This window comes from Leptodactylus fuscus, chromosome 5 (assembly GCF_031893055.1).
Source record: "Leptodactylus fuscus isolate aLepFus1 chromosome 5, aLepFus1.hap2, whole genome shotgun sequence".
Lineage (NCBI taxonomy): Eukaryota > Metazoa > Chordata > Amphibia > Anura > Leptodactylidae > Leptodactylus > Leptodactylus fuscus.
Window position 1 is genome coordinate 77,564,519 of NC_134269.1, and position 18,660 is coordinate 77,583,178.

At 44.1% G+C, this 18,660-nt stretch overlaps 1 protein-coding gene across 2 annotated transcripts in view; it reads right to left on the reverse strand.

The window, feature by feature from the left end:
• The window catches only part of ATOSA (atos homolog A), a 38,578-nt gene extending 20,325 nt beyond the window's left edge, over positions 1 to 18,253 (reverse strand). The window contains exon 1 of one of the 2 annotated variants that reach the window (XM_075273464.1): positions 17,199 to 18,253. In XM_075273464.1, the coding sequence (XP_075129565.1) occupies positions 17,199 to 17,244 (46 nt within the window). In that variant the 5' untranslated portion in view covers positions 17,245 to 18,253. Of the gene's footprint in view, positions 1 to 16,999; positions 17,019 to 17,198 lie in introns of those variants that run through there. The other variant, XM_075273465.1, reaches the window with a different exon arrangement.
• Positions 18,254 to 18,660: the final 407 nt, after the last annotated feature.

Consider the following 18,660-nt stretch of genomic DNA (forward strand, 5'->3'; position numbering starts at 1 on the left):
GGGCTATACAGACATTGTGCAGTATAGGCAAATGACTACATGAACAATTATACACACAAATCCTGTATGTGCTTATTTAACCCATCTGTTAGCCCAGGGGGCTGCTATGCATTAGCTGCCTGCAGTTTAACACTTTCTGTGCCTCTGCACACAACAGATGGTTAACTTTACACTTCCATACAGTCAGAACAGGTTCGGTGTAAAAACAGATGGCTCTTTATATGATTTCACAAGGCCACTGGCTTGTCAGACATAGGTAAGTAGGAGAAAGTGTCCTATAAAATAGCTTGTGGAGCAGCACAAGGAGTCTCATTTACATGCCTTGCTGAGCCGACCATCTGAACATAATCCCTGTTACTAGCACATACACAGAGTACACATACACAATGTTCAGAGTCCATTCAGTATTGATTATGGAGGAAAGCCATTAGCCACAGAGCTCTATGGATCACATGTGTGACAGCCCTTTATCCAATAGACTGAATGACAAGTTAGCAGTAGCATGTAGATACAGGGGGCAGAGGTTGAGGTTTTTTTTACCAGGCCCTTGTGCCCAAAAGTGACAAGATCACAAAGCATGCGATAGTACAGGAAGCGATGAGTATTGGTTACACATTTTGATACAGGGCTCAATCTTCAAACAACACCCCCGAGTTAGAATGATAGAATTTGCTACAGGCAAGGCCATTCTATTTCATCCACTTCCTATTCTTCTATTCATATCACACATTCATATAATTTGCAGATAAAAAGGTTTTGGGGGAGAGGGGGAAATCCGGTCCCTCTGACAGACAAATCTGAGGCCATAGATCAGCAAGTCACTGCACTGCTTAAAGGAGAACATAAAGTGCTGGGGTGTCACAGTTAAACCTGTAGTTGGATCTCTATCGTGTCATGTATAATATTAGAAAACGTCAGACACACATTCAGATGAGACTGCAACCTTAAAAGGAATGTCTTGCCATTTAGTTATATCTATTAAACCCACATCATTTTTCTTATTGTAGTTATATTCTATTTCTGTACTAGATTATGTAACATATACGTGTGAACTTTTATAATACATATAGTATGATCTTCTACTGTTAGACCATTGATCTAGTCTGTGATGTAAATGAGGTGACTGTTGCAAAGAAAAACCCTACAGAATAGGCAAGTGTAAATTGATGATAAGCCATAGTAGTCAAAATGACAAATGCAGAATTTGCCAGTGACATGGCAAATTAAAAATATCTATCAAAATTCTTAAAAATATGTTTAACCACTTCCAGACTGTCCATTAACTATATACACAACTAGCCTAATGTATCATCCCCAGTTAGAGCACAAACTAAGAGGAGAGGGAAAAATAAAAATTTATATAATATTTTTTTTATTAACAATTGAATATATATTTCCGTTCTCTTCCTCTTTTTGGCCAGTTGTTGAAGCTTCATGTTCTGGATAGTCCAAGTCTGGCCCCTCAAATTCACCTGGCACAAGTCTCTCATCCACTTTAGTCAGAATAAACTGGTGGGTAAATTTCTCTTCTTCTATGGCTAAGGCCCCATGCAGACGACCGTGATGTGGGTAAGTTTGCTATCTATGTATTTCACAGCCAGCATACTAACCCATTCTTTTCTATGGGCCCATACACATGATCTTGATTGTCACGGTCCCGTGTGCAGGCTGACAGTCCAGGCCAAATCAGAGGACAGGTCCTATTTCTGTTGCCTTTTGCGGCCAGTGCTTCCATGGAAACGCATTGTATTTTTTTTCCACACCGTTTTTTACAGAGTTTCTCTGTGGATTTTCTTCCCTTATAAAACACATTTTGGAAACTCTTGCGTTTCCCCAAGTGTAATTGGTGGGTGGGATTAGCCAGAATCTCATTCACTTTACAGGTACTATAAAACACTGTGCTACTGCAACATGGGGCTTTAGCGTAAAGGACTCTTATTTTACTAAAGGTAACGCTTTGTCTTTTAGACATGTATATTATATCCATAACTATTAGACAAGGAATTATGTATACTTTGAATGTATTAGCTATAGGGGGATGTAAGCCATTGGTTGTGTTAGGTCATTTTTCATTGTGAGTTTCAGGATTTTATCCTTTATTGACTGTGTAAATTAATAAGGTTTAATAGTTTGGTGGCAAGTCCACTTTCATGAACATAACCATGTGAATACACTCATAGACCTTCATGAGTTTTAGTGCAGCCCTATGACACCAGTACAAAAATGACCATAACACAGCTATTATTCACTCTCATGTCAATAAGAGTCGTCCACGGACTCACATGGTAGTTTTTCACAGATATTAGGACATGTACAGCAATGTCATAACATACATATATTTAAAGTAGTACTCAAATAACTAGAGTTTATTGGGAAGAACATATACATTAGATGTATATAAATATACAACAGAAGAGTATTTGTGAAAGTCAAGTTGCAGACAAAATATTAGCAATAATGTAAGGTAAAAAGTAAACGAGCTGCAAGTAGGTTACCGAAGGGAAAGATAATGGAAATGCAAGTTCTACTGAGAAGAGAAAAGAGTTAAACAGGGCAGAGAGGTATTAACCTGAGAAGTGGTGGAGATTAGAGTGCAGGCAGTCTAATAGTGGCGATACTATAGATGGAAGGCAGAGAAGTAATTAATCCGCTCATCCAATCATTTTATTCCCCCAGGTATTTACACAGTAAAACACACGCTTAGCAGCAAAGAGTTGTGGAATGGAGATGCATACAAATACTAGGAGACAGAAAAGAAAGAATCAGCCTTACTCCTTTGTGTAATACATGTACAAGACAGGCTTTTACAAGGCATGGACAGTTCTAATAAGTAACGTTTAATAGGTAGAAAATACAGAATAATATGGTGCTATTCCCATTCCTATATTCAGTTTTCCCGTTGGATCAGAGGAGCACGAGATCAGTTGTTCACATCTAGTATTACAAACTGGATCACAATCAATACTTAGCACCTATCCACTGAGATCCCCAATGATAAAACTGGGGTTCTATCTCACTATACAATCACAGAGTCAAGGTATGAATGGAGGGAGTGGTGGTAGAGCAGGTGTGTTAGTGCACCATTCAAAGTCTATGGAACGGATAAAGACTGCCATGTGCAGCACTTGGGAGTCACATCATCAGGCTCATACACTTCCGCATTCAGACTGAGTGGATTGAGGACTCCAGTGCTACAGGCTGCACATCAGCCACTGCATCATTGTTAAAGGGATTCTACCACTAAAACACATTTTTTTCTAGTTACCACGTCGGAATAGCCTTTAAAAAGGCTATTCGTCTCTTACCTGTGGAAGTGCTCTCCGCCGCGCCGTTCGTTCAAAATACCGGTTTGTACCGGTATGCTAATTAGTTCTCTCGCAGCGATGGGGGCGTCCCCATTGCAGCTCGAAAACCGACCGCAGCGCCGCCTCTCTGGTCTTCTGTATCCTCCCCTTGCTTCTTCAGCGTCTGTCGGACGCCTGCGCAGTATGCTCTGTTCGGCGAAGATTGCCGAACGTACTGTGCATGTGCGAAATTGCGGTGCCCGCACTATGGCTGGGACCGCAATTTCGCGCATGTGCAGTACGTTCGGCAATCTTCGCTGAACAGAGTGTACTGCGCAGGCGTCCGACAGTACGCTGAAGAAGCAAGGGGAGGACACCGAAGACCAGAGAGGCGGCGCTGCGGTCGGTTTTCGAGCTGCAATGGGGACGCCCCCATCGCTGCGAGAGAACTAATTAGCATACCGGTACAAACCGGTATTTTGAACGAACGGCGCGGCGGAGAGCATTTCCACAGGTAAGAGACGAATAGCCTTTTTAAAGGCTATTCCGACGTGGTAACTAGAAAAAAAAAAAATGTGTTTTAGTGGTAGAATCCCTTTAAAGGGATTCCACCATTAAAAAAAACTTTTTTTCCTAGGTAACACGTCGGAATAGCTTTTAGAAAGACTATTAGTCTCCTACCTTTGGAAGTGATCTGCCGCGCCGTTTGAAATACCGGTATGCTAATTAGTTCTCTCGCAGCGATGGGGGCATCCCCCAGCGCAGAAAATGCGATGGGGGCGTCCCCATTGCTGCTCGAAAACAGACTCCAGCGCCGCCTCTATCTTCTTCTGCATCTTCCCCTTCCTTCTTTGGCTTGACGTCGGACGCCTGCGCAGTACGCTCTGTTCGGCGAACTTCGCCGAACGTACTGCGCATGCCCGTGGCCATAGTGCCGACACTGCAAGTTCGCCGAACAGAGCGTACTGCGCAGGCGACCGACGTCAAGCCAAAGAAGGAAGGGGAGGATGCAGAAGATAGAGGCGGTGCTGGAGTCGGTTTTCGAGCAGCAATGGGGACGCCCCCATCACATTTCCTGCACTGGGGCCCGCCCCCATCACTGTGAGACATAATTAGCATACCGGTACAAATCGGTATTTCGAACGAACGGCGCGGCGAACAGCACTTCCAAAGGTAGGAGACGTATAGCCTTTCTAAAGGCTATTCCGATGTGTTACCTAGAAAAAAAAAAATAAAAAAAGTTTTTTAATGGTAGAATCCCTTTAAAGTCCGTCAGCCTTGTCCTGATGACTGCTCTCATGTACAAGAATAGGTATCCTAGGACAGAGACACTAACATCATTAGATACAACAGCTCTAGGTCAGGACAAAGCTTCACCTTCTGTCTGTAAACAAGGTTTTCATTCTCTGTCAAGGCCATACCCCCTTTAACACTGCTTTATTATACTAAATAGTTACAGCCTTGTCATTGAGAGCTAGTGACGATACAAGAGCAATCTACTTGCAGATTTTCTGAGTTGTTTCAAAGCAACTGCAGAGCCACAAATGGCCTGTTCAGAGCATTAAGACTGAGTCATGCAGAGCCCGGGATCAGCCATCTTCACCTGGGAATATCAAGCCATTATCACTTATATGAGCTGAGCATTGAGCAGGCAAGTTATGGAGAGGACACGAGATCAGCAGGGATTCTGTAATAAAAATAGCGGTACTAAGAAAGATACAACACTGGTTCACATGCCATTTTCATAAGATAAAAGCAAGTATGTCAATGTAGGTTATCAAAAACACTACTTTCTGACTTGTGTGCGCAAATGAGTTATATGTAACTTCTATATACAGAAATAAGCATGGCGACTACCCCTTGGTATAATGAAAACCTGAGTGTACAGTCTATGAAATAAACCCTTTGGTGTGGTCATACCTCACCCCAACAGGCCCTGCTCTAGGCGTGACATGACCTTACATCAGTTTAACAGAATTCTTCACTCTTAGTCAGCGACTCTCATATCTTAACAGAATGGGAGTCCACAAGCCCCCTCCCTCCCCCCCCCCCTACTTTCTCCAATGTAGTTTACAAAAGTTATGAAATGGCCAGAACAACTAAACTCCATCTGAAAGAAGTCCACAAATGCATGTACCCCTATTCTCTGGAGTGCTAGTAAGAATAATAAATTTTATTTATATAGCCAACATATTCCGCAGCGCTGTACAATTTGTAGGGTTCAAATACAGACAGATACATAACAAAGAACGTCATTTCACACAATGGGACTGAGGGCCCTGCTCGCAAGAGCTTACAATCTATGAGATGTAAGTGCTAAGCAGGGGATGCACCTTCTCCTAAAAATACCTTCACCTATTAGGTAGAATATCATTCTGATAGCTTGCCCTTCAGGCCTCACAATACCCAATTAGGTTTCACTGCGGTTGTTGGGAGCAAACAATATGGACCTCAGTCCAGGAAAAGTTGTATATTATAGTGCTATAATGTGGTATAACAAGAGATCTTCATTCACTAATGCAGCTGTGATACACTGTCACCATAAAGGCACACATCACCAATATGTTCAGAGTTGTATAATGCCATTAGTTGTCTATGAGGCCATAGCTGCCACCAGGTATTCCCTATAATCACTACTGGTTCCATGACTTGGTGCTATTATATGGCAGCATACAGCTGTAGGGATTTCTGTGCTGACAAAACTCCATAAAACCTTGACTCATATGTGCACGATGAGGCCCTAGATCAAGGTTCTCAACCTTGGGCACTCCAGCTCTTGGAAACTACAACTCTCAACCTGCACACTTGTTTACCTGCTCTTAGAACTGCCATAGCAATGAATGTTCCCTGCTGGGAGTTGTAGTTTCACAACAGCCATAGTGCCATAGGACTAGTTGCATAGATGACATTTATTCTAGAACAGTCAGAGCGAGAACACAGCCAGCAGCAGATTATAAAACGAGAAATATATTTATTCTAAGTGTGACATAAATAATAATCCCACTCCCTGAAATGTTAGACTTTTGAACACAGGACATAGATATTGTGTTACTCACAACAAGCCCCTGGGTTGAGGAAGTAGAATTGGCTGCCCTTGCCCTCAATGTGCTGCCGTCCCCTGGTTTTGTAGAATGTGCCAGATCACCCATTTAGGCTGGATGAGCTGGGTCGAGCAGCTGTGAGTTCCCTTCGTGGCTGAGCCAAGGGCAGCGGCCCCAAATGACCTGCAATAAATAACGTCTTTGTTCCCTTCTAAATATAAAAGCATTTTAGTCCCAACTTGCTAATACACTAATAATATTTGAGGATTATTTTATATAGATAGGAAAGGATTCTGGTTTGCGGCTTTATAAGAAAACACGTACAAATAGCAGTGTTATATATGAGGAGATCTATCCGGCTCCACCTTCAGCATCATCTCTAATCCAGCTAAATCGTCCGCACAGAGCAGCATTTACATTCCAGTTCTAGCTAGTTTGCTTAACCACACGTCCTAAGGTATGGGGATGTCGTCACGGCAGTACTTATTACTGGAACTACTACCTATCATCATCACAAGTATTAGAAAGGCTCATGTAATTCACAGAACTAGGCAGATTTCTAGAAAGGTGAGCGACACTACTTATGGGAGTATTAGCAGTCACCCAGCTTTCCCAGAAACTGATATGGTGAAATAGAATTTTACAACTTGGCAGAAAGGACAATTCAGGAACTGGTTAGGAGAATTACTCGGTTTCTCCAGGTCCTGATCCTTGATGTTGCAGTCTGCATACTATACAGGAAGAAAATCATTGACAGAAAAGTCTCGCTGTCTGCTGGAAAGAGTCACAAAGAAATACCGTAACTTTCCAGCACTGTACAATAGTACTTGGCAGCAAGAAAAATGCTTTATTGTTACTGGCAAATACAGAGAAGAGACATGTAAAGAACCGGAGCAGAATGCCATGCTTAGTCTGTGTTCATATCTGCTTTTGGAGCCTCCTACTCCGCAAATTCTGTCAAAAATAGCAGACAGGTGCTATAGTTGTCTATTATGTTTGCAGTTCGGTACCTATGATGCCGCATAACAACTGAAATGAACAAAGCCCAAAATGAAAGGGAGTGGGCGTCTATAACAAAGCAAGACATATTTATAACTGGTTTCCATGCAAAGCGTGAATGTCGTGTTACAAACCTCATTTACATAACATCTGGACACTACATATTGTGCAAAGAGAAGCTTCAAAACGTCTGAATTGTGTCATCTCAGTATTACCCATGTCAGTGCACCAGTTTTCTGGCATGGCTACATCATTTTGTGTGTAGTCATTTATATTTATTAGTACTGACCTTCTATGCCATGCTTGAAGTTTTTTTCTCCTTGCTGGAGAGTGGATGTGGTTAAGTGAAGTAATATTGTGCTTCACATTTATTATTGACATATGCCAGTTTTCTGTCACAAAAATACCAGTGCAAAGTAAGCAAACTATTAACGGTATGTTCACCTTGAGTTTTTTTGCAGGTGTATTTTGACGCGGAATCCACCTATAAAAACGTCTCCCATTAATTTCAATGGGAATCACTCGGTTTTTCCCCCACCCGCTAGCAATTTTTTTTTCAGCTAGCGGAAAAGAGAAGCGGCATGCCCTATCCAGAGTCAACCACATTGTCTGCGGCTCCAGACACCCTCCTGCTTAGGCCCAATCAGGAGCGGGATGCTGATGCACTGCATCCCGTTGCGGCTAGCCGTGCGAAAACGTTTCCGCCGTGTGAACTTACCCTGAGAGTGGCTTAAAGAAACGACACAGAAAAGTATCCAACTACATGCAAGAAGTGCCCAATCTACTACAGTGATTAATCTGGCACTTCTTGGGGCTAGGTTTATGCCATTAGGCAACATCAGTAAATGCAGATCTTAAAAGGGTTGTACACTTTGTAATATTCTTGGCCTATCCAAATAGGCTGCCTTGGGACAGCGCCACTCTGTACAGAGTGAGAAGTGTGACTTCTGGCATGTAAATATTACAGAGTGCAGTGCTGCCCTATTATAGTCTATAGCAGACCTGGGCAATTTATGGCCCGCGGGCCATATCCTGCCCCCTGACTGATTCAGTCCAGCCCACATAGGGAGGCGTGTCTTAGTGCCAGCAGGACAGTGCTAGAAGATGGAGACGTGTGTCCTAAAGTACTGAGAGGGGAGATGTGAGATGCAGGGTGGAGAGTGTGTGTGTGTAACCTAGAGACAGAGATGGAAGGGGAATGTTATACTGGGGCAGAGATGGAGGGGGGGGGGGGGGGACAGGACATGAAACTGGGGGTTAGATGAAGGTGGCACATTAAACTGGGGACAACTGGAGGGGGCATTAAACCGTGAAGGTAGCTGGAGGGGGACCTGTCTGCCTCTAGTTGCCGCCAGTTTAATGTCACCCTCCAGTTACCCCTACCGTTTAATTGTTGCTTCCAGCTGCCCAAGTTTAATGTCCCCCTCTAGTTTCTACCAGTTTAAACTGGAGCACTAGGAGAGGGACTTAATACTGTGGGGCAGTTGGAAGGGAACATTATAATGTGGGGGCATATAATGTACGGGTGACTGTAGGAGGATTATACTTTGTGGGGGTACATGAGAAGATGATTGAGAATGGGCAGAGCCAACATAGAAGTGGGTGGAGCTAAATTTGCCACAACACGCATAGCCCTATAGAATAGTTTCAATTTCTTATGCGGCCCCATGGAAAAATTAATTGCCCACCTCTGGTCTATAGGAAAGGGCTGCAGTTGGTAACCTCTCCACTACATTTTGTATGACTAGTGATCAGCATAGCATTCTTCTAGCATGTAAACATTACCTGGAGCCGTGTTTCCTGGAACTGCTGACCTGAATGCTTTTAGACCTTTACAAATCTATTATTGAGAACCAGTCCTAAGGATAAACTATCAATATTAGAAAGTGGATAACCCCTTCCTGAAGACTATCCTTGTAAATGAGTTTTATACACTGCTCTAGGACACCTAATAATCCAGAATCTCTCAGCACATAACAGATCCCACTGATAAGAATAGATTAACACACTACATATTGTTATAGTGTGCTGGCACTGGGTTTGAATCAGACCAGGAACACCATCTGTATGTATTTTGTATATTCCCCCCTCCCGCATGCCATAAATATACTGATAGGTACATCGGCTTCTTGTAAAACAACTGACCTTTGCGGGTGCTGGGGATGAGTCCCCATATGGCAGACATTAGTTCCCCTACTCCACAACTCTCCCTGCACCCCGAGTTCCTTATGTGACAAAAGCACATTAGAAAGGTTTGTCATTTCTATGGACGAGGGACGATCACACTTGGCCAGGTTACACATACTTCTCACACTGTAGGTGTCCAGTGAATCCACATCTGTAGTCACTGTTGTTGCTGCTTATTACACACCTTTGTTGTGTTTCCATAGTACACAACAGTGTCAGTGAGGGCCACAGACACAGCCTTGCAACTTCTGCTCCAAGACATTTGCCTTGCACAAAGGAGGCAGAGAAAAAAGTGCACATAGCAACAGTGGGAGGTTTGTGATTGGTGGGAGCGTGTCCTCAGACACAGAAGGGCTCTATGGTTTCCTGCTTCTTTGGCAGCCGGGGTGTGTTTGTGTTTCTCCTCCTGTGAACTCAGCTGTATTTGCTCCACTTCAGGATATCAAGCAAGAACATCCACCAAAGTCATGCAAAAATAAACACGTGAGAGCTCTGCTGACTGACTGCTACCAGAGAGAACAGCAGCGAGCAGGGCAGCTCTGTAATACCAGATAAGAATATAGCCTCTGTTCTGCCAGGAGCGCTGCTATGCCTCCCAGAAAGAATAAGGAGATTCAGCAAGATTCTGTCACAGCCTTACTGGGCCTCATTACACAGGAAAAAAATTGTAACATGCTATATCATATGCTGATTACAGGGCTTCACCCCAACACAAGCATTGCTTCAAAGGAGAAACAATTCTGTTCTCAGGCCGCCTCATGGAGTAGCGTCTGGAGGCATAAGTCTACTGCTTTGTAGTATTCTCTATTCTCTTTTATGGGACTTCCAAAAACTTGCCACTCAGGGTGTATGCGTTATTTTCAACTTCCATAGAGTGAATGCAGACACTTACGGATGCTTGGCCCATTCTCAAGATAGACATGGATCTCACCTCTGGGATTGGGGAAAAAATGCCAAAATATAGTAAACATGTGGCCATTTTATCACTCATGAAAAGAAACCTTGAAGAGGACTTCACCAAAACAACTGACCATGTGACGATAGGGAAAGCTACACCTACAACTGAATTTTCATTAAGGGGTTATTTACATCTCAAAAAAAGTACAAGCACATCCCTAGGACCCCTACCAATATGAATAATTAAGGGCCAGGAGACTAGAGTCAGCACAGCAGTCACCCACTGTGCAAGGTAACCACTATGGGAAAGAAGCATCTCAGTGGGGGTCCCAAAGGTCTTAGCCTCACTTATAAAGTTATAGTATATCTAATGACATGCCATTACGTTACAAGACAGCTGTACCCCTATAAATAAGAAGAGACCTACAATGATATAAACCTTTTGCGGTTTCACATTTGATACAGCATTTCCTGTAGTGCTACAGACATATAAACAGTCTCTAGTCCAGGTACACTAGCTGTAGGTTTGCTTCGCATTGCCAAACTATCTCAATTTCTCTATGGCAAATGAGCTATTTCATTCTTTGAGTTTGTACTAGTTGATGGCATATTCCACGTGGTGTTATGACCATAAAGGATAATGAATACTGAAGTGATATCCTTTAATGATAGGGGGCTAGAAGGCTGAGGCCACAAGATTGTTGTCGCTTATCGGTTTTGGAGTAACCACAAAACCCTCCCCGTATCTATTAAACTTCTGTCTTTGCCCCATGTCTGAAGCATGCTTGGCCATGTGCATGGGGACTGAGCTTGCAGTGAAATGTACTTGGATGAAACGCGGAGAGACATACACTTGTCACCCAAGTGCATTCAGTTATACATTCACATCTATGGGGCATTCAGGTTCATGTCATTCCAACGACATGATTATAGAGCAGGTCCACTGCAAACTCAGCTCTACAAACCTTTTTTTGTTGCAGATTTTATTGTCTTTTGAGGCAAAAGCCAAAAAAGTGGCTTCAGACAGAATGGCTACTTCTCCCTTCCGCTAAATTCAAGTAAGACAACACAAAGCATGTGGCCTCAGCATTATAGACATCTATCATTAAAGGATAGCACTTCAGTATTCATTAACCTTTATGGCCATAACACCACGTGGAATATGCAATCGACTAGTACAAACTGTAAGAAAGAAAAGCCAAGGCTAACATGTGTGGACTTGGACAGTCACCTTTTCTAGGAACATATATGCTTAATATTAGGAGGACACTAGATCTTTTACTGTGGCTTAAGCAGTCAATAGAAAACTCTTTTATTCTAAAAAGGCTGCAATAACTTTAACTAGTGGTGACTGAAAAACAACTTAAATTTAATAAATACAGCATTCATATTGCATCAGTAATGTCAGTTCTCTGGATGCTACATAGATCCATAGACACCCCCTCTCCCCTTCCCAATTTATTCAAGAGGAGATTATATATCAAGTTGTATGGGGGAAATGATGGTGAAAGTAGCCAAGAGTGAAAAAGAACACACTCAGAGATGTAGGAGGTCACTGAACTTATAATGTCTCTATTACCTATATTAGAGTATAATCAGACCTGTCAATTATCCTCAGGATAGACCATGACTGTAAAATCAGTGGGGACTCTTGGCACCCATACTGATCAGCTGTTTGAAGGGAGGCAAATACTGTGGCCTTTTCTGTGCCCACTCTAATACTGTGCACAACCACTATAGATTGTGCCTGTGTTTTGCTAGTTGAAGGAAATGGGGAAACTACTATTACCCACAGCCATTACAGACTAAGATTGAGTTTTTACAAGTGTGACCAACTCCAAGGCTCGCAATCCTCTAATACAGGAGGATAAAATGTGTAAATTTACATGGATCTGTATTTCCAATTGCTTGTATTTCCCCTACATATAGGAGCTTCCTCAAATACTGCAGTATCATGCTGGTAGGAATAAATATGAGAAATAAGTAAAATACAGTGCGTGGGAGTATTGCGAATGAATACAATCTGTATGTAGCGGTGGGGTATGCTGATGCTATATAGATAGTAGAACAATGCCCATACCCTCCCTGCACTGTCCTTGTCTGTCACAAGCCCTTATGTACACTCGGACAGGACAGAGCCTTCCAAGCACAAAATCAAATTGTAACATAGGTCAGACCAGTGACCTAGTGGATGCTGCTGCTGTTGTTGTTCACTTCAGCCATTGACGTCACATAGTAACAAATGATCCGCTGGCACAGGAGTCAGGACATGGGGAAGTCACAGACAGAACAATGAAGAAAGTTACATGAAGCTGCCATAAAAACCTCTGACTGACTTATGCAACAGTCATCTGGTGCAGTGTAAACAGCAGTGCAAGCAGCCAGGGTTTAGTTACCAAAGGACCACATCTACTGACTAAACCTGAAAACCTACACACATCTTAGCAAGAATCCTTGAAGATCAAGACACAAGGTCTGCGCTATTTTCAGCATATCTATGTTAAATATGCAAGCTGATGGAAAGAAAACACAGATCAGAATTATCTCCAAGTAGGGGGAGGAGGTGGGATCAGCTTGGAGAGGAGACTTGGCTATTGGATGGCTTTCATGAAGCAAAGCACACAAGAAAGAAAGAAAGAAAAAAAAAAAAAAAAAAAAAAAAAAAAAGACCCTTTATACAAGGGCTCTGCTCCCAAATGAAGTGGGAAGAAGCCCTTCACCCAAAAGTGTTGGCAATTAACCCTTTCTCTCCAACCATCACTACAGGTTCAGTGAATGGCATCTCCATAAAGTAAACTTTAGCTGCTGCTGCTGCATATGCAGGCGCTATATCAGTTAAAAATTTGTATTACTAATAAATGTAAACAGATGTTAATAGGTCTGTCCACTTTTGGAAGCCCCTTGTTATCAAAGGCAACCCACCATACCTGCCAGCCAGCTGATTATATATAACTAAATCACACTTGCAGGCAGTTGAAAGGGATTAAAGTTGACTCAACCTCTGTCCTGTGTCCTTGTGTGACCACATTGAGCATGGAGAAAAGAAAGCAGACCAAAGAACTCTGAGGACTTGAGAAGCAAAATTGTGAGGAAGCATAAGCAATCTCAATGCTATAAGTCCATCTCCAAAGACCTGAATGTTCCTGTGTCTACCATGAGCAGGGTCATCAAGAAGTTTAAGGGTCAGTTCACACGTGAAAACCGCCTAGCTTATTTGTGCGAGGTAAAAAACCTCGGGGAGTTTTTTTGACGCTGTTTTTTGCATTCCACGCGGTTTTTGACGAGGTTTTTGACGCGGTTTTCGCTAGCGGTTTTCGCTAGGGTTTTTTTTCCTATATGTGCTATAGAAACTGCAGGCGAAAACCGCGCGGTTTTTTGCAAAAAACCGCGCGGTTTTCTGTGCAAAAAACCGCGCGGTTTTTTACCGCGCGGTTTTCGCCTCCCATTCACTTCTATGCAATTCTTCAGGCGTTTTCCGCCTGAAGAAAGGTCATGTCGCTTCTTCAGGCGGAAAACGCTAGGAGGAAAAAAAAAGCTAGTGGTTTACATAGACCACCATGTTAAAGGAGAGGTTTTTGAAGCGAATTCCGCTGTCAAAAACCTCCCCTTTGCCCACGTGTGAACTAGCCCTAAAGCCCATGGCACTGTGGCTAACCTCCCTAGATGTGGACGGAAAAGAAAAGTTGACGAGAGATTTCAACGCAAGATTGTACAGATGGTGGATAAAGCACCTCGACTAACATCCAAACAAGTTCAAGCTGCCCTGCAGTCCGAGGGTACAACAGTGTCAACCCGTACTATCCGTCGGCGTCTGAATGAAAAGGGACTGTATGTTAGGATACCCGGGAAGACCCCACTTCTTACCCAGAGACATAAAAAAGCCAGGCTGGAGTTTGCCAAAACTTACCTGAGAAAGCCAAAAACATTTTGGAAGAATGTTCTCTGGTCAGATGAGACAAAAGCAGAGGTTTTTGGGAAAAGGCATCAACATAGAGTTTACAGGGGAAAAAAAAAAGAGGCCTTCAAAGAAAAGAACACGGTCCCTACAGTCAGACATGGCGGAGGTTCCCTGATGTTTTGGGGTTGCTTTGCTGCCTCTGGCACTGGACTGCTTGACCATGTGCATGGCATTATGAAGTCTGAAGACTACATACAAATTTAGCACATCTCAGGGACCTGGAGCAGTTTGCCAAAGAAGAATGGTCTAAAATTCCAGCAGAGCATTGTAAGAAACTCATTGATGGTTACCGGAAGCGGTTGTTCGCAGTTATTTTGTCTAAAGGTTGTGCTACCAAGTATTAGGCTGAGGGTGCCAATACTTTTGTCCGGCCCATTTTTGGAGTTTTGTGTAAAATGATCAATGATTTGACTTTTTTTTTTCCATTCTCTTTTGTGTTTTTTCATTGCAAGCAAAATAAATGAAGACATTAATACCAAAGAGTTTGTGCTTGCAATCAATTTCTGGAAGAAAATGAGTATTATCTGACAGAATTGCAGGGGTGCCAATACTTTTGGCCAACACTGTATTGTTGGCCTTCAGTGATCCTGAAAATGAAGTGGGAAACAGCACTTATCAAGTGGGTATCCGGTCCTCTGGTAATAACCCATAAGATGAAAAATGAAGAAGTGGGTCACAGGACTAAATCAGCACTGCTTACTCTTCTTCCTCAGGATTGGGGTTGGTTCCAAAGGTCAGATCACTCACAAGTGATAATGTAATCCTACTGAAATGCTATCACCATAGAAAACAAGACTATCCCTTTAAGAATGTTGTTAGGTATAATAGAGCAATTGTAGTCCAACTTTCCAAGAACCTAAATAGCATTAGTTCCACTACAGCATCTTATCTCCCTACAAACCAATGGCCCAATCCTTTCCTTCGACATCATATACATCATGTGAGGGTCAGGAGACCGCTTGTCCCCAACACACGTTATAAGCTAGGCTAGTTCTGCAGAAGTTTTGGCAGATAGACATTCATCTAATGTATACTGCCAGTTTTATTGTTAACAAGATAAAAAATAACTAAATAAAGTAGGATTTTACTTAGTCTCATGAAGTATTACCTGACATTACCTACAGTACTCTCCTATACTAGGCCGAAGGTGAAGCCTGTACTGGCCAACTGAACATCACGGGCATGAGCCATCTGGTAAACAGTGCAAGGAAATAACTGCCAATGATTACATACTGTATATGGGCACCACAGACTAAGAAATAAACTGAAAAGTCAGGTCCCATATATATTATATACACACACACACCAGTCAGTAAATGATTTGATTTCCCTGCAGCGCCCCACAAGTAAAATGGAAGTATTACACACTGCCCACTTAAGATTCAGTAGGTAGTTTGCAATGGGACAAGAGATGTCCTCTGAAAGGAGGGTTGATCTTTGTACTGGTTCTCCAGTCTGAGGACCCCCTCTATTAACTCAGAACACCCTAAACGAATATATGAAAATGGATTTTCTAAAGTGGACAATCCCTTTAAATTCCACCAGGAGAAAGTGCATGTAAGTATCAAAACCAAAACAAAGTAGGCCTGACTAAAATATCAAAACACTCCGACGGCTGCCTAATATAGGCCATAATTATTAGGTCAAGAAGTTTACATGTTCTGGTCATATTACCCGGAATATTTATAGACCTACGCTATTTATAAGTTGCTCTAAATAAGTCCAGAGGAAGTGCAGGGCTGCGGCACAACCGGACCTAAAAAAGGCTGGATTCAAAGGCATAGAAATAGAGAAGGTTGTTATTGTTGGACACAGTAAAATAAACGTAACCTTCCTAAATAATACCCTCTTTACACTTTAATTATGTCTATTTCAGTCTACCGCCTCAAACACCATGAGGTCATGAGACGTATAGAAGCCAAGGGGAGTGGGGGGGCATATACTAGAGACAAAGTCATATCCTTGGGTTATGACAACCTCTTGAGAAGTCATTGTTTACCGCCTAATAAAGTCTGCAGTCACACAAGACACTCCAGTGTAAACACAAGCAGGTTATTTATGGAGTGGAAGATTGGGGAGATACACAACTTTTAGCTGGTGTAACTGATCTACACTAGACTCAAGACAAGCTTGCTTTTGTACAGATCAGCTGCTCCTCAGAATACTACACAACCTGCCAGCTCAGCTATTCATTGGCTTAACTCTTCGCTGCCTGCCGGCTCAATCACACGTAACGTGACACCCTGTGAAGAAAAGCCGGACTGTTGTGGTGAACCTGGACTGATAGAGAAGAACACTAATCATTACAATGTGTGGTGCTATTGTGTACACTAAGCAACACACCAAAGTGCTATACACTATGCACAAGACAAAGACAATACCCCCCCAGGAACAGTATGGTAAATAGGTGACTGTAGGTGCATGTGACAATGAGGATACTGACTGCATATGGCAGAAATCCAGCCTGGCCATTTCATTGTATAGGATAGATATATATATATATATATATATATATATATATATATATATATATATATATATATAATGGGAAGGATCTGCCAGTGTGATCCAGTAGAGCGGATGCTGTGTGACTGGGTAGCCGTCTGTACAGTGTCTGTATACAGTGCACATACCTCAGGAGTGGAGACAAAGGGAAGGATGGAGCCTATGGCCCAGTAAGCCAACATGAGCAGAGTATGTGCCCACCAGCTCCTGGCACAGGCCTGCTCCTCACACAGGTGTACACCAACTGAATCCAGGGGCATCCTCGAGACCTGGCCACATACACGGGGACACAGACAGTGGGCACGGGGTTCCTGGCACACTGCTTACCTCTGTCTGGCTTCATCTTGCCGCCGGGGTCACAGGAGGATCTCATGAAGGTGTCGGGGGGTCCTCCCTGGGGGGCACGTTATGAGTGGCCGTACACCCGCAGCACAGCAGCACATCAGGGGTGAAGGCCTGCAGCCCCCGCACTGGTTCCCCGTCCTGAGCCTAGGTATACACTGCTCTCACCGGCATCACACACACACACACACAAGAGAGGGCTGTGCGATCAGCGGGTGACTCACCCGATAGGGTCACCGCCAGGCAATCCACGTCTGGTTAGTGCCTACAAGGCGGACCCTGCCATCTACACAGCTGATTCCTGCCCCCTCCTCCTCCTCCCCCCCTGCCAGGTCACAGCTGACACATTGTCACTCCAGTTAATCAATAAGCGATCAGCAAGGTCGCAGATCAATCGGGTGACTGGAAGAAATTATCGCTCTGATGGCAGCGATCTCGTCGCTCAGCTCACAGTTGTGTTATGTCGCTGCCCACTTGTGTCAGTGACCTGGCCCTGCTTCCCCCACCCGAGCTAATCCCGCTGCCATCCTCCCTCTGCCGACAGGTTTTACAGCATCGTCACCCCGCTCCTCGTCAGCTCCCCTCCCGCTACATGTAACCCAGGCTCTGCCAAATGCCTTCCCAAGGCTCGATCCGCTGCACCATCTCCCCTGCTCGGTACTGTGGGGCCCCCTCCTGTCCTCCTCTCCCCCTGGCCTCAATGCGAAGGGCCACTGCCCGGACCATGAGAGCCCCGCTGGGACATGGGAAGTTAGAGAGTACTCGGGAGCCCGCACTCATCAACTTGTCAACGGCAAGGCTAGTCACTGACTGAGTGTCCGCCCGGGGTCCGCAGCGCACAGCCACCTCTGCACCTCCTGTCACCCCGCTGACCCCACCACCCTCCTCACTGTCTCCCGACTGTCACAACACTGTCTATACTGCGGCCCGACGGGTCACGTGTCCCAACAACAGCCAATCCCCTGTCGTCACTTCCTCTGGCACTTGAGGCTCAGCCAGGAACCGCGTTGCCGTGGTAACGAGACCGTGAGAACCCTCCGGTGAAATAGTCTCCGGCGTGTACTCTGCCGGCACAGGCTCACGGCACAGGCTCACGGCACAGGCTCACGGCACAGGCTCACGGCACAGGCTCACGGCACAGGCTCACGGCACAGGCTCACGGCACACGCTGTACATACAAGTAGGCCGCACGGGGGCCCCCGGTACTATCGCTCCTATTCATTTACACACACAGAAATTAGGTGTAGGAGCGCCTGATATGACGGCTTGCGCATGCGCCCCCCAGCGGTGCTGCTGTGGCTGGATGGGTTCAGTCTCAGCAGCTGCCGGGTGCTGCTTGTAAAGTGCACTGGAAAGACTGGCTAGCAAAGTCATTGGTATGCTAATGTACTGTATTCACATATATGCAAATGATAGGACACCCTATAAGCTCGGGAGCCGAGGGCCT